Source organism: Moschus berezovskii, chromosome 20 (genome assembly GCF_049115385.1).
Source record: "Moschus berezovskii isolate FMDL1 chromosome 20, NW_MosBer_1.0, whole genome shotgun sequence".
Classification (NCBI taxonomy): domain Eukaryota; kingdom Metazoa; phylum Chordata; class Mammalia; order Artiodactyla; family Moschidae; genus Moschus; species Moschus berezovskii.
The window spans coordinates 63,171,285-63,187,344 of NC_142479.1; the positions used below are offsets into that span (position 1 = coordinate 63,171,285).

The window sequence follows — 16,060 nt, forward strand, 5'->3', positions numbered from 1 at the left end:
CCTCTCCGCCCAATGAGACGGCGCCCACTGCCGGGCCGTGAGGGAGAGGACCGTGGTGTAGAGCTGGACCTGAACAAGCTCTCGGAGACAGGCCGGCAAGTAGACGGAGAAAGGAGGGAGACAGGGCAAGCTTCAGTAGGGACGGAAGTGAGGTGAGGCACTGACTCAGCCTCGTCTCCTCCGTCACGGGCCTGCTGTGACAAGTGTCTCCGGAGCACCAACAAGCCTCAGGAGACAAAGTCGCCACAAGGAAGGCCAATCTCCGAGAGACTGGAGGCACACGCTGTGGCCCTGCTGACTTTCCCCTCTCACTGCCTGACACCCGCCTTCCATTAAGAAAAGCCACCCACACTGCCATCTGTATCCCTGGATCTCGGGGATGACACATTCTTTACAGACTCGCAGACACATTTTCCTCAGGACACCAGCAGGGCACCCAGGGCATCAGGAGACGAAATGAGTGCAGCAGATGCTGAAATGCCCCGAGTGGCGCTTTGCAGCCTTTGTTTGGATGATGAGAGGCCAGGATTCAGTCCCACAGAGAAGGAAATGGACGCTCTCAGGGTGGTGAGCAGGCGCCCATGGAGGTCCCAGGAACCTCTCATGCTCCCTGGGGAGCTCATCTACAACTTCCTCCCAGACAAGCCTCCTTCACGCTGGCTGATCTGCACAGGCCACAGGGACCATAGGGGGTTTGGGGATCCGCCCCCCCCTCCCCTGCTGACCTGAGCAGGATTGTAGTGACAGGCAGAAAAGCCAGGTCCAGTCCAGCCACTCGCCCCAGAGGCGGCGCTCCAAGGCCAGGCTGGTTGATGCCTGACTGAGGCCTGCTCGGAGGGCTGGGAGGACCTGTGACTTTTCCTTCATAATGCTCCCACATTTCCGCCAATTACTCACATTCTCTCCCCTTGTGCCGTCTCTTGGGGATTTGTTTTCCCCACTTCATTTCCAAATTAGCTGCCAGTGAATCATTACTCATCTTCTCAGTGACTGGCAGGCGTTAATGAATTACTGATTTTCACCTTCAATCAGCCGATACAGTATATTTATGTTGGAAAGAAAGGTACTTTTTGAATTAAGGCTGGTATCTTTTGATAGTTTTCCTTTCAAACATAATACATGTGTACAATTCCGGCTTGACAGTGGAGTAAATTCTAATCACAGCTACTGAGCCTGGGGTGGCAGGCACGGGCTGCCACCAGTCTGAATCCCTCTGCTCATGCGATTCCCATGGGATGCCATTTCCCTTCCTGCTGCGATGCTGGGACAGACCACCCAGCATGGCCTGGACAGACACCAGGCTGGCTGGCTAGTTGCCTGCCCAGAGCCTCAGTCTCTTTGGAATGTGGACAATAATAGCACCTCCCTTCAAAAGGCTCCAGGAATGAACAGAAAATGAATATATGTAATGCCCTTAATATAGTAGCTGGTACATAGCAGGTGACCAATAAATATCACCTATTCTTGTTCTTAACTCTCAACTAAAGAATCGTTGGGTTACCCTATATCCTCAAGCCATAATTCATGTATTTTTTAAATTGGAGTATAATTACAAAGGTGCGTTAGTTTCTGCTGTACAGTGAAGTGAATTAGTTATATGTATACATACACCCCCTCCCTTGTAGACCCCCCTCCCTCTTTCCCCCTCCCCCCACCCCTCTAGGTCGTCATGGAGCATCAAGCTGAGCTTCCCATGCTTTATAGCAAGTGCCCACTAGCTACCTGTTTTACACACAGTAGTGTATTTATGTCAATCTTAATCTCCCAATTTGTCCTACCCTCTCCTTCCTCCCCTGTGACCTCTTCCTCACTGTATATGCAGGACTCATGAGACCAGGATTCTTAAGATGGAGACCGTAGTTAAGTAAAAAAAAAGTTGCTTGAGGTTTCAAAGCAAAAATTAAGCCCCAAATCCAAGTTCATCTTCAGCCACTGCTTCTGGACTAAACTAGGGCTAAATTGCTATTCAAGGTTCTGAGGAAGCAGGACACAGTAACTCATTATATTCAAGACAGTGGATTGTTAGCTATTTAAAATATGCTGTTTACACAATAGATGTTAATTATGAATAATTTTTTGGTGTGCTCTGTGCCTCCAGTGATCAGAATACTAACTAACAGCCTCATGGAATAGCTTCCTCGTCTTTCTGATTCCCCAGAGCTTTCTGAGGACCCTAATATTTCTAGCACTGTTTAAGCGTCTCATTACTTTGTTTCAGGGCTGAAAAATGTCCCTTAATTTCCAAGCATGGATCTTATTGCCAGTCTCTCAAAGGATTAGGAATATAAATATGTACTGCAGTGGCAACATGCCTATTCATCAGGCTGCTAGGTTCGTGTAGATAATTAGAAATCGGGAGATTTCTCAGAGAAGGTTCACTATAATTTACTTCCAGACACAGCAGCTTAATTAGAAAACAAATTCCTTCCCGAGCTTTAAAGATTGCTAAATAATTATAACACACACACACACCACCCATGTCTCCTTCTCTGGTCTGGTGCTGAGACTCTAAACAACACATTTTGCACATCTGACAAAGGTGGTTGAGGCTGGGAAGGGGTTAAGCCCTGATATCCTGGGGAACCTTATGCTGAGCTGCTGCACAGAGGCAGCTGTTTGAAACAAACCACATTTATCAAAGAATTACCGTACAGCAATTCAGAAGTGTGAAACTTTTCAATCAATTTCTCCAGCGATGGCAAAGAGGAAGGTGATGACAGGATCGGGCCGCATTTCTGACCGTTTAGGGGCAGCCAGGGAAGGTGCTGGAAGATGGCTGGAAAGGCAGGTCATGCAGGAGAAGCCCAGAGCCACCTTCAAGGCCCCACACCTGACCCTGAGACTCTTGGGGCTCCGTGGATGGGGTCGTCAGTCATGCAGCATGGAGGGCAAGATTCCCTCTCCAGCTCATGCCAACATTAAGAGCCCTGGAAACCAGGGTACACACAGAGCCGCACTCAGGGTAAGGAGTGGCAGGTGAGGCCGGCGGGCTCAGGCCACGTGCCTGCCACCCTGGTCCACACACGCCAGGCCTCGGCATGGCTACTCACCCAGCTGTGTCAGGACCATCCCTGGCACCGCCCGGGGAAGGAAAGGGGTGGGTAGAGGACTAGATGGACATTATTCTTATTTTCTGCAGGTCATTAAACTTGAGGGAGGGAAACAAAACTCAACAACACAACCCAGTGTCCTTCTGATTTTGTTTCATCTCTGTGTTGTGACTCGTCACTCCAGTCAGGTGGTACGGTGACCAGAGTCACTCTCACATTTACGGGTGATGGAGAGGTTCTCAAGTCAAGAATCTCCATGTGGTGAGCTGAAATCAGAGATTCACACTGGATGCAAAATGCCTTAAGACACTCGTGAAACCAGCAACATGTCAGTGGCAGCCCTGCCAACCCTCTGTTGACATGTCACAGGAGCCCCCGACATGGGTTTGTCCCACCTTCCACTCAGGAAACACTCTCCCCACAGCAATGCCTTCTTAAGTGCTTCCTTGTTGATGGAATTTTGGCCTCTCCCCCACCAATCGACACAGCTTAGGATTTCATTAGCAATAACAAGCTGCTAAAGAATAAATGAAACAGGACCAAGGAATTGAGCAAAAAAGCCAATTTCTGTTTGATCCTATAATTGTAACTAAGCACGAGTTATATCCTGCCAGTTAACCCAGACCCACAAATGAGATGCACTGGAAGTCCTCGTGAGATTCTCACTTCATCCCCTAAAGGCTCCACCAGCTCAGTGGCTTTTTCTGGGAGGGCAGGGTGAGCCCTGGGGAGAAGTGCCCACGACACCCTGCTGGATGTCCCTTGCACGTCTTTAGGTGAGTCACAGGCCTCGTCCCAAAGGCAGGAGAGCTTGTGCAGAGGATGGGCATCCAGTGGACAAAGGGTGCTTGATATGGTGAGAATGGCCATCCAAGGAGGGCACTGCAAATGAAACGGAGGCAAAGGGTAAAGCAGCTTGGACAGCTTGACCTGCAGCAGCGGTGTAAGCACTCAGCACAGCGAGCAAGCATTCACCGCACAGGATAGCTCCCGCACGAACCTGCTTCATCCATGGGCAGATAAACATCACAATGAGTTACGATTCTGACAGAACCCCAAGTGGCCCCAGCACATAAGAGTGGAGACCAAACACAGCCCCAGAGATGCAGACGCCGAGAGCCTGCTGCATCCAAGAGCTGCGTATTCTGACCGGAAGTCTCCAGAAAATGGTGATAGGTGAAAATAATGAGACATCTTCCCCAGGAAGGTTCTCTGAGTACAGAAACCTTGGCAGCCTGGAAGACAACTGAACACAGACTACTGAACACAGTGCTGCGTTTCTTTCTAACCTTGTAACTTCACGGTCACACCTTCTTGAAAATGTTTCTTCTTATGGACTGTAAGCATATTTAGGGGGAAAGTCTAAAAATTAAAACAACAGAATAGCATTAAAAAATATTTATTTATGGCTGAGCTGGGTCTTCATTGCTGTGTGGGCTTTCCTCTAGTTGCAGCAAATGGGGGCTACTCTCTAGTTGTGGGGCAAGGGCTTCTCCTTGCGGGGGCTTCTCTTGTTGCACAGCACAGGCTCCAGGTGCTAGAACTTCTGTAGTTGTGGCACGTTGGCTCAGTAGTTTTGGCACACAGATATTTCTCCGAGGTACATGGGATCTTCCCAGATCAGGGATTGAACCTGTGTCTCCTGTATTGGCAGGCGGATTCTTTACCACTGAGCCACCAGGGAAGCCCCCAGAATAGCATTTTAAATGGAAAATCTCTCCAAGAAAGCAACAGAAATTATGAGCTTGTATCTACTCAGAAACCGATCTCATGGTGGCAGTGGCTGGGAATCCTGTGGAGCTATACATCTGGATTGTTTATAGTGCCATATAACTAAAGCCTGTAGCTTGCCCTGGCATAAAGAATAAACACAATTCAATCCCGCACATTCACCCTAACTGTGGCCAGGCTACGAGGGGAGCAGCCACATAGTGCCTCCTATTGGAAACGACGTGTATGGGTCTCACCTGAACTGTATGTTTGCTAAGTTGTATTCCGAGAACAACGACTCAGACCCAAACCGTTGTACCTTGAAAAGTTATTCACAACAAAGAGGTTTTGAGGTTTCTAAAATATCTTATTCTTACTCACTTTTTGTTACCACCATCATGAGCCACTCAGATAAGCTCCATTTGGGAAGCAAATGTGGTTCATGTTGGGTGCTCATAGCCTGTCCCAATTAATCTGGACAAGCTTTCTAAAATGCAAACTTGTCTGGGATGGGAATGATCTCTTTTTAAACTGCACTCTTGGACTTGTTTACACAATTTTCCAAAAGTTGTGTGGTGGCATTCACCCAATGGTGGCTGGGGCTGGTATATGAAAGACACTTTCCCCGTGACCCACCCCCTCCCACCCCAGTCTTTATCAGAAATCCAACGGCTTCAGAAATACAAAGTAGTATTAGTCATTACTCCCAGTGCAGCTTCAGAAAAGTGGTGAGAACAGAAGCATTTGTGGGGGTGAGCTGATGCCCACAGAGCCGACCACATGCTCCTCAATCTACCCTGGGCGATGGTGACAAATGCAGGGGTGAGAGGTGTGCGCCCAGTGAGTGTGACTCCTGAGGGTGAGGCTGACCACGTCTGTTTGTATGTAGTCTTTCCATCACCCCCTCTGCCTTCCCCCATTCCCACTCAGGGAGCTATTAATGATGCTTTTCTTTTTAAATCAAAACACACAGACACCCATTTTTTTCAGCATTTCACCAACGCTGTAGCACTGCCTGGGACAGCAGAGGGGCTGACAGAGAAGAGAGGACACTGTGAGCCAACCTTCAAAGGGCCACCAGAAGTCACACTCGCCGGCTGAGAAAGTCACTTAGCACCGGGGAGGGTGGACTCAACACTGGGTGTGTCTTGGGAACATGGGCGGCTACAAACTCTGAAGTCACCATTTACGAAAACGGCACTTGATAAAAAAATATTAAAATCTTATCATATGTATAGGAGGTGTCCGCTTCTATTTTTCAATCCTCATTAGCCAGTTTAAGTTGTGAGTAAAGGTTTCTCCCCAACCTCAAACCCTCTTTGGTAAAACGTCTCTTATCCATTTTTTTTGTTTGTTTTATTGAGTTTTGAGATATCTTCATATATTCTGGATAGAAGTCCTTTGTCAGCTATGTGATTTGCAAATATTCCCCCCCAAGTCTGCAGCTTGTCTTTTCTCTCTCTTAGCAGTGTTTTCCAGAGTAAACATTTTAAATTTTGATGAAATTCAATTTGCCAATTTTTTTCCTTTGTGGATCATGCTGAGGGTGTCAAGTGATATGCACACTTTAAGTCTGAGAACACCAAAGTCTGGAAGAGCGAAGGCCTGTGTATAGGAAAGACAGCAGAGAGACGTCCAGATACCTGGTCACCAGGCTGGCCTGACACCACCAGGTGGGAGGTGCCACCGAGGAAGCTGAAGCAAACCAAATGCCAGATTCCTCTTCAGAACTGTCTCAACGGGCCATGAGAAGTTACCTAGCTAGGAAAGAAAGTAACTTTATCACAGTTTTAATGGTTCATCTGGGAATTACATGTCTATGGTGATCTGTGGTGTGGGTGATGGAGGCTCGGGCACTCAGAAATGGGGGGGAAGTAAAGACCACAGAGAGAGCGCAGCAGCGCTGGTTAACGAGCGCTAACAGGATGGCTTCCAAACTCTGAAACTGTGTCAGGGAACTGGACCAAACAGGCCGGATGACCAGGCCAATCCAACCCTTTCTTATTTTTCAACTTCTCTCCATGTGATGTTTGCTTCTCGATGGCTGCCTTGTTTGTCTAGCACTTGTAAATGGTTTTCTCGGTCTCAGTCCTTATTGGAGGTGAAGCTGGCTTAGAACAGGGAGGAGCAGTTCCCCTGAGAGTAGGGACCCTGAATCCTGTCTCTAGAAGTGAGTTGTGTGAGTGTGACCAGGACGGGGCGATCGTGGAGGCCGGTTAACAGAGCACTCAGCACCCAGCCACCCAGCCCCCTGCTTCCTGACTGCATTGACCCCTGGAGCACGGGCCACCCAGCAAAGACGGGAACAGGGACACGAGACCACCAACATGCTCTCCCCACCATGTAACCCTGAGAGCACCAGAGCTCTGATGTGGAGAAAATCAGCAGCTGCATCTGCCCAGAGCAGCACGACTTTGAAAGGAAGCATGGGTGCACTCTGCACTACGCACTGCAGGCGGAGAGAGCCAGACCTGAGCCCTCCCTGACCCTGTGAACACGACACACTGAGGTCTGCGGTCCCTGCTCTGACCGAGCCAGCACAGCCAGTGCCCCAAATACCACTCTGCTGCTGATCAATCCCAACCTCAACTCCCGCTGCTTCCCTCCCAGCCTGCAGTGCCCAACTATCAGAGCCTCCCTGCGCCCAGCCTCGGCCAGCACTGCCTTTCCAGCAATGGCTTTGAAATCTCCTCAACTGTGGGTCAGTGGAAACCAAGACCCACTCTAAGCAGAAGGACCACAGGCCTTCCTGTTTGTCCTGCTGGCACTGATCAATGTCACGCTAATTCTTTCTTGTCACAATATCCCATTTTGCTTGTGGATAAAAGCATCTTGAAGTGAACAGATGCAGTGACCAGTCACATGATTTCCTTAGACATTTATCCAAAATTTAATGAAAGGAATTATACTCGATGAATTGTTTGCAGGTATCCTAATTATATTTTGTTGGTTCATTCTTTTCAATTTATTTGTACCTATATTTTACATATCTCTATTCTTACAAAAAAATTAAACAAGATGGAAAAAAATCAGTTCCTTAATATTGCTCCTCCCTGCTTCTGGCTCCAAATTCCACTTTCCTCTCCAGAGTGGAGTGCAAATATTTCATGTCTTGTTGATATGTATTCACACACACAGAGTTATGCACGGTTCGGCAGCCCATGGTGGGTGTCATGTCAGTCTCTTAACAAAAGGCCGCTCCCTGTTGATGCAAGTGTAGCCACCACACTCTGTATCCTCCCGTGGGGAGCGCATGTGATCGATTCCACAGTGCATTTACGGTGGGCATTCAGGCATAATATTCTTGTGCATCTCCCCTGACACACAGGCAAGTTGTCTTCCAGGAGAGAAACCTGGAAGATTTGCTTTTTCTACCTGAGGTTAATAATTAAAATCAGGCCTTTCTGCTTTACCACACGATTCTGTATATCAAGACTTAGGGAACAGCCTATATGTTAATTCTAGAAGAAACGGGGTTCAGAGCAGAAGCGTTAGGAACTACCTAGGTAGATCGGGATGAATGAAATGAACATACAAACAAATAAACATAAAATGCAGGTCAAGTTTAGAGCTCTGAGATGGTGTACTGACCCAAAGAGGCTCATGACAGAGCAGACAAGCCGGCCCCAGGACCTGGGAGGACAAGGAGAGGCCAAGCAACCACCGCACATCGTGAAGGACCCCTCCTGCCGGGACCACCACACCTGCCTTAGATAGAATGTAAAACTGGGTTTACATCCCCCCCTGAGTGGGGGTAACGGAAGGTTGCAGAACGTGAAAGGGAAAGTTGAGAAACATGGGGAAGATGCTAAGCTATGATCTGACTGTTGCAGTTGAGGAGCAGAGTGATCTCTATGCGCAGTGACTGGTCTGTATGTGTAACAATGTATATGTTTTTGCTTTGGTTCAGTGTCCAGAGTATTTTTAAATGTTCAAAAGGATTCAGCTTGTACTCTTTTCCTTTTAATATGGCCCCATGTCCTATGTAACAATCACAAACAAGGCCTTAATCAGAGAACAAAAGAACACATGAAAGGGAAACATCTGTGCTGACAGGAAGTACTTCTGAGAATCTAGAGTGAAAAATGGAGACTCGCCTTCACACCAGAAGCCACAATGGCTTAAAAATCTGACTTACTTTTCTATCAAATCCAGCGTGACTCCAGGCACCAGACTAACACATTTCTGCATGCAGAACCTGCAGAGAGAAAGAGAAGACAGTGAATCACAGCAATGGGATATGTAACGGGAGAATACAACAGTCCCAGAGAAAAAGCAAAGAGAGGAAGGGGGCCATGGGGATTGCCACAGTGAAAAGGTAAACCAAGATTTTCTTAATTCTGTCAGCTCTTAGGTTTATGAAGAAAATCTCCCTGCAGCCTCTCAAAGGGCAGGAACACTGAGCTGCAACCGGAGGTCTTCAGTGGAAGGAGAAAAACAGGTCTGCGGGTGGTGAAGCAGGTGCCTCCTGTGGGGGGCTGGGGGCGGGTCCTCGTGAGAGTCACCGGACAGAAAGCTTCCACCCAGATGATGGAACAGGCTCCACTTTTACATTTTTCCTTCTTAAGCAAGTAAAGCTGGAGAGAGTGATGGAAGGATCAGTGAACCACCCCCAGGCACACAAAAGAAATTTGTGGGAGAAGACAAAGAAAAGTGAATTCAATTATATCATTTTAATTATCATAAAATCATAGGAGCTATGAGACTTAATCTTTGCTGCAGAGCCATCCTGGAGGGCTGGGTGGGATGTGGGCAGGAGGGCGGAAACATGGACTGCGGGACAGCGCCAGGTGTCATCTAATTTGTGTGCACTGACAGGAGGTCGAAGACCATCTCTTTCTTCCTGTCAGGGCTATTGGCACGCGGCAGGACAGAATCAATGGTCATGAAGAGCGAAAAAGCAACTTAGCATTGGTCGCAGGAGAAATGAAAAAATATAATTCACCTGCTCTAAAAATTAAGAACAAATAACCTCTTCTATGAAAAGAGCAGCAGGCACAGAGCAAATACACCCACAAAATGCATTTCCACATCACTAGATGGATGGGAGACGTGGAGGAAGATCGGAGAAAGCCAGCATGCTCCTGGGAGGGGATGAATAGAAGGACCAGGCCACATTCAGGGCCAACGGAGTGAGAGGTGTACAGTGGATGGGTAAGGACGAGGGAGAAAGACAAGGAGATAGAGACCCAGAGGTCGGAAGACAACAGACAAGACCATGATGACAGTGCCTGGTGCGCAACTGGCTCCTGACATGTGGCCCTCCAGCTAGGATGGGGGAACCCTGAGGACCCAGACCTGCCAGGCACACAGCTTCAGCGAGCAACACCTTGCTCAGCCACAGAGGATGTTATTTTCCTGGCTGTGGCCGAGCTGGCTGGTGTTCTCCATTCACAGAGCAGCAGAAACACCACTGAGACAGAGCCCGGCTCCCTCGGGCACAAGCGGCTCCACAGGGCCAGTCAGTCCATCCAGACAAATCCTCCTGTTTCCATCCCTATCGAAGAGCTCGGCCTGCCCGCCCCCACACATCACTGCAGCCGCCCACAGGCAGCTCTGACAGTGGCTCCATGTGAATCAGGATCTCTCCGTGGATAGAAATGATCTACAGGAAATGTACCTTCCAGCCCAATTCTGAGGCCTATGCAAACAGGACTGCTCTGTTGTTTTTTTCTCTGCAACGTGCTTACTGATTGGACCTCGGCATTCCTATAATGACAGAATAGTCGGTACCAGACTAATCCTTTTGTCAATAACAACAGTAAGCTCTGGATAAAACATAAAAAGCAACCACTTGAAAGCATCAAAGAGCAAACAAATTCAGGCAGAAAGGGAAGGTACGACCCTTACAAGAAGAGTAACCACACAAGGTCCACCTTAACCAGTTTTTCCCACACGTGCTCCCCAATTCATAAAGCATCAGGGACACAGCTCAACCGGAAGGAGATCAGAAGCCCAGAGCTTCGGGGGAAGTCTTAGGAAGGAGAAGCCAAACTCTGCGAGCAAGCTCTCCTAGGATCCTGGGCTGATCTGGGCACTGCACAGGCATGGGATCAGACCCCAAGGAGTCCCGGGGACATAAGAGCTGAAGGGCAGTGAGCAGAGGTTTCCACACCTGCTCACCAACAGATGTGAATAGCCCCCACATTAGGGGGGCTATGAACACCTGGGGTTTTCCACTGTGGGGTGCAGTCTGAGTTACAACCACGGTTCAGGATACAGAGTTGCACCCACCAAACTAGGAGCAAAGTCAAAGATGACCAGTCCTATAGCCGAGAGACCACGAGGTCAATTAAACCATCCACAAGAACAGCTAAACAAGAGGGAGTTAGCAGAATCCAGACTTTCTCAGTGTCTCATTCACAATGGAAAGTATTCTAACCTAAAATCAAGAGAAAAACAGTTAATAAAACTAGATTCATTGTTGACCACATTTTGGAATTAGACTTTATAAAAATAACTTATTAACTGGGAAATAAATATTATCATAAAACTGCTGGAAATATAAAGTTAAGAAGGAAATTAAAAATAGGGACACGATGCAACTTTAAAATATGCATGATGTGGTATGAGCAGCATGGATGAACCTGTGACTGACAGTCCACGAAACTGTACGTCAGCCACTATTCATTCCCTTTGCACCAGAACTACACCAGGCAAAACCAGAGACAATAAAAATGGCTCGACAACTCCACAAAGCTGGATGTTAGTAACAACAATGAACACGACAGTCAGTGCTGACTACCTGGCGCTGGTTGCCGAGCTCATCACCAGGCTGGGCCACTGCTGACTCCTCTCTGTCCGACTCGCCCTTTCTGAACTGTGGGGCAAGTTACACAGCACCTGACCGCTGCTCACCACCTGCCTGCTGACCCTCCGGGCCAGTGTTTCTCAGTTGGGCACTAACGACACTGGGGCTGGAGCATTCTTTGCTGTGCGGGTTGCATCCTAGCCTCTACCCATGAGATGCCAGCAGCACCCCATCCCAACCGGGACAACCAAACAGGTCTCCTGACCCTGCCTGATGTCCTTCACCTCCTTGAGGACACAGCCCCAGTCCAGGCCCCAGCATCCCTCACGTTTTCCAGAATAGTCTCTCTGATTCCTTTCTTGCCTGTGCTCCCTACTTCTCTCCCAGGAATTCTCTACCAGGCAGCCAAAGCGGGCCTTTTATGAGGAAATGTGGGGATAAACCGTTTCATCTTGACCCTCCAGAGGCTTCCTGCCGTGCAGGATGAAATGCAGGGTGCTTGTCTGGCCTCCCAAGGCCCTGCCCGGGCCACCAGTCACCGCTGACCTCGCTCCCTCACTGTCACTCTGCTGGTCGCCCTGACACACTTGCTCCTCTTCCACCTGCAAGGCACAGCCCCACCTCAGGGCCTTTGACTGGAAGGTTTACTCCTTTGTTTTACTCGGATTTCTTCTACCTTCACTGACCAGCCTAAGAAAATCGAACCTTCATTCTCTGCTCGTGTACCATGCTTTTTAAAAATAGCATTTCTTGCTACCTTATTATATACTTGTGACTGCTTGTCTTTATCACAGATGATAAGCTCAATGAGTACAAGGACTTCTTTTATTTTATTCATCAGTGTGTCGCCAGTACTTAGAAGGGTGCCCTAACATACAGTTTTGATACTTCATAAATGTGTCAACAAGTGAATATGGTATAAGATTGATTCCTAATATTTCATATATCTTTTTCTTCCTGTTGCTCTTGCAAGTGATTGGCTCAAGATTTTTATGAAGAACAAATTATGGATGCTAAAGGAAAACTCAACTCTGTAACTTTGTAAACTGTCATATAACTGCTGGATGCTATTGTCTCTGAGAATGGACATATACTAAATTTCTTTCCAATTAGAAAAAATCCCATACATTTATCATAAATATTAAAAGTATAGAAAATTACAAGTGAAAATTACCCCCAAATCTAAGGTAACTATTCAGTTCAGTTCACTTCAGTCGCTCAGTTGTGTCCGACTCTTTGCGACCCCATGAATCACAGCACGCCAGGCCTCCCTGTCCATCACCAACTCCCAGAGTTCACTCAAACTCATGTCCACAGAGTCAGTGATGCTATCCAGCCATCTCCTTTTCTGTCTTCCCCTTCTCCTCCTGCCCCCAATCCTTCCCAGCATCAGAGTCTTTTCCAGCGAGTCAACTCGTCGCATGAGGTGGCCAAAGTATTGCAGTTTCAGCTTTAGCATCAGTCCTTCCAAAGAACACCCAGGATTGATCTCCTTCAGAATGGACTGGTTGGATCTCCTTGCTGTCCAAGGGACTCTCAAGAGTCTTCTCCAGCACCACAGTTCAAAAGCATCCATTCTTCGGTGATCATCTTTCTTCGCAGTCCAACTTTCACATCCATACATGACCACGGGAAAAACCATAGCCTTGACTAGACGGACCTTGGTTGGCAAAGTAATGTCTCTGCTTTTTAATATACTATCTAGGTTGGTCATAACTTTCCTTCCAAGGAGTAAGCGTCTTTTAATTTCATGGCTGCAATCAGCATCTGCAGTGATTTTGGAGCCCAAAAAAACAAAGTCTGACACTGTTTCCACTGTTACCCCATCTATTTCCCATGAAGTGATGGGACCAGATGCCATGATCTTTGTTTTCTGAATGTTGAGCTTCAAGCCAACCTTTTTCACTTTCCTCAAGAGGCTTTTGAGTTCCTCTTCACTTTCTGCCATAAGGGTGGTGTCATCTGCATATCTGAGGTTATTGATATTTCGCCCAGCAATCTTGAGTCCAGCTTGTGCTTCTTCCAGCCCAGCGTTCCTCATGATGTCCTCTGCATATAAGTTAAATAAGCAGGGTGACAATATACAACCTTGACGTACTCTTTTTCCTATTTGGAACCAGTCTGTTGTTCCATGTACAGTTCTGACTGTTGCTTCCTGACCTGCATACAGGTTCCTCAAGAGGAAGGTCAGGTGGTCTGATATTCCCATTTCTTTCAGAATGTTTCACAGTTTATTGTGATCCACACAGTCAAAGGCTTTGGAATAGTCAATGAAGCAGAAATAGATGTTTTTCTGGAACTCTCTTGCTTTCTCCATGATCCAGCGGATGTTGGCAATTTGATCTCTGGTGCCTCTGCCTTTTCTAAAACCTGCTTGAACATCTGGGAGTTCACAGTTCACATATTGCTGAAGCCTGGCTTGGAGAATTTTGAGCATGACTTTACTAGCGTGTGAGATGAGTGCAATTGTGCGGTAGTTTGAGCATTCTTTGGCATTGCCTTTCTTTGGGATTGGAATGAAGACTGACCTTTTCCAGTTCTGTGGCCACTGCTGAGTTTTCCAAATTTGCTGGCATATTGAGTGCAGCACTTTCACAGCATCATCTTTCAAGATTTGAAATAGCTCAACTGGAATTTTATCACCTCCACCAGCTTTGTTCGTAGTGATGCTTTCTAAGGCCCACTTGACTTCACATTCCAAGATGTCTGGCTCTAGGTCAGTGATCACGTTATCGTGATTATCTTGGTCATGAAGATCTTTTTTGTACAGTTCTGTGTATTCTTGCCACCTCTTCTTAATATCTTCTGCTTCTGTTAGGTCCATACCATTTCTGTCCTTTATCGAGCCTATCTTTGCATGAAATGTTCCCTTGGAATATCTAATTTTCTTGAAGAGATCTCTTGTTTTTCCTATTCTGTTGTTTTCCTCTATTTCTTTGCATTGATTGCTGAGGAAGGCTTTCTTATCTCTCCTCGCTATTCTTTGGAACTCTGCATTCAGATGCTTATATCTTTCCTTTTCTCCTTTAACACTATCATATTTACCTCTTACAGAAAACTGAACCATGCTGATTTATTTTGTGCTGGGATAAAATAAAATCAGTCCCTGGAATAGTCCAAACAATACAGACGATGGAAAAGTGGAGCTGGTCCTGCAGCCCATTCCCACTGCCAACTGCCCCTCTGCATTCAGACTGTGCCCAGCACATGTGTGCAATCAATATCTACACTTGGGTTTTGTTCAGCTTATGTTTCTTACCATAAGAAAATCTGCCATACACACTACAGCTTTCCCCTCACCCCAAGTATTTTCCAACGTTCAATAAAGTTGAAAGAATTTTGGAGTTAAGCTCCTGTATCCCACCACCTAGGCTCCACCATCAGCATTTGATTACATTTGCATTATCACATTTCTGCTTCTCCATCCATCAGTGCATCTCATTTTTCATGAGATAGAGGAAGTGGTATACTTACTTCCCTTTAAATTCTTTAGCACACAAACCAACGTTCAGTATTTGCTCATTGTTTTTTATCTTTTGATATAAAATTACATACAATGATGTGCACACATCTTTAACTGTTCATTGACTGGGTTTTGACAAATGTGTGTGCCTGTGTACCCGAGCTCCTACAGGGACTACTACCAACATCCCAGGGAATTTTCTCTCGCCCTTTCTCAGCCAATTCCTACTTCCTCCCATTGCCCCCAGGGGCAAATACTGCTCTGATTTTTCCACTGATTTTTACTCCTCGATTCTAGAGTTTTCATATACAAGGACTCACTGAGTATGTACTTTTGCATAAGACCTCTAGTCAACATGATGCTTTAGGTATTTATCCATGCTTTTGCTGGTTTCATGAATTTACTCTGCTCCCCTGCTGACTGGTATTCCATTATATGAAAAGACTTAGCTTATACATGCTGTTCTGTAACTTGTCCTTGTATATCATGGACAATATAAAAGCTGATGCACAGAACATTGTTTCTCATGAACATGAGTGTGCTGTCCTCAAGATGTATTTGTAGCAATGGAACTGCCTGATGAATGGGTACATCTATTGAATGACCAGCCATTGTCTGATGGCTCTCCAGAGGAAAGTGTCATTTACTGACATATCAAAGCTGAATATATACACTTTTTAACTTCTGGAAAATACTGTGTTTATCAACATAAAAGAAAAACAACCCTCTGTCCTACTGATAGGTGAGAAATGACACATCATTGGAATCGCTTTGATTATTATTGATGTTAAATGCCAGCTAATAATTTTTCTGGTTCTTTTTAATTTTCTTTGGCTTATTGCCTGTTTATGCCCTTCTTGTCTTATTGATTTTAAAGTGTTTTATACATTAACAAAACTGAGGGTGGCTTTGTTACATATTACACAATTTTCCCCCAATTCATAATTTTTTTAAAGTTTTGGTTTTTGCTTTCTTTGGCATACACAGCTTAGAATTAGTATTAAATAAAGCCTATCACTTCCTTTACAGCTGAACTGAATAATTTTTCCAATACTTTTGTGTTTTCTTTTTCGCGTTTAAAACCTC

General features: G+C 46.4%; 1 protein-coding gene across 3 annotated transcripts in view; it reads right to left on the bottom strand.

Moving 5' to 3' along the window:
• The window catches only part of RPTOR (regulatory associated protein of MTOR complex 1), a 325,518-nt gene that overhangs the window by 120,757 nt on the left and 188,701 nt on the right, over positions 1–16,060 (bottom strand). For all 3 annotated transcript variants that reach the window (XM_088829259.1, XM_088829260.1, XM_088829261.1), the window contains one exon: positions 8,899–8,958. In XM_088829259.1, coding sequence (XP_088685385.1) covers positions 8,899–8,958 — 60 coding nt within the window. The remainder of the gene's footprint in view (positions 1–8,898; positions 8,959–16,060) is intronic.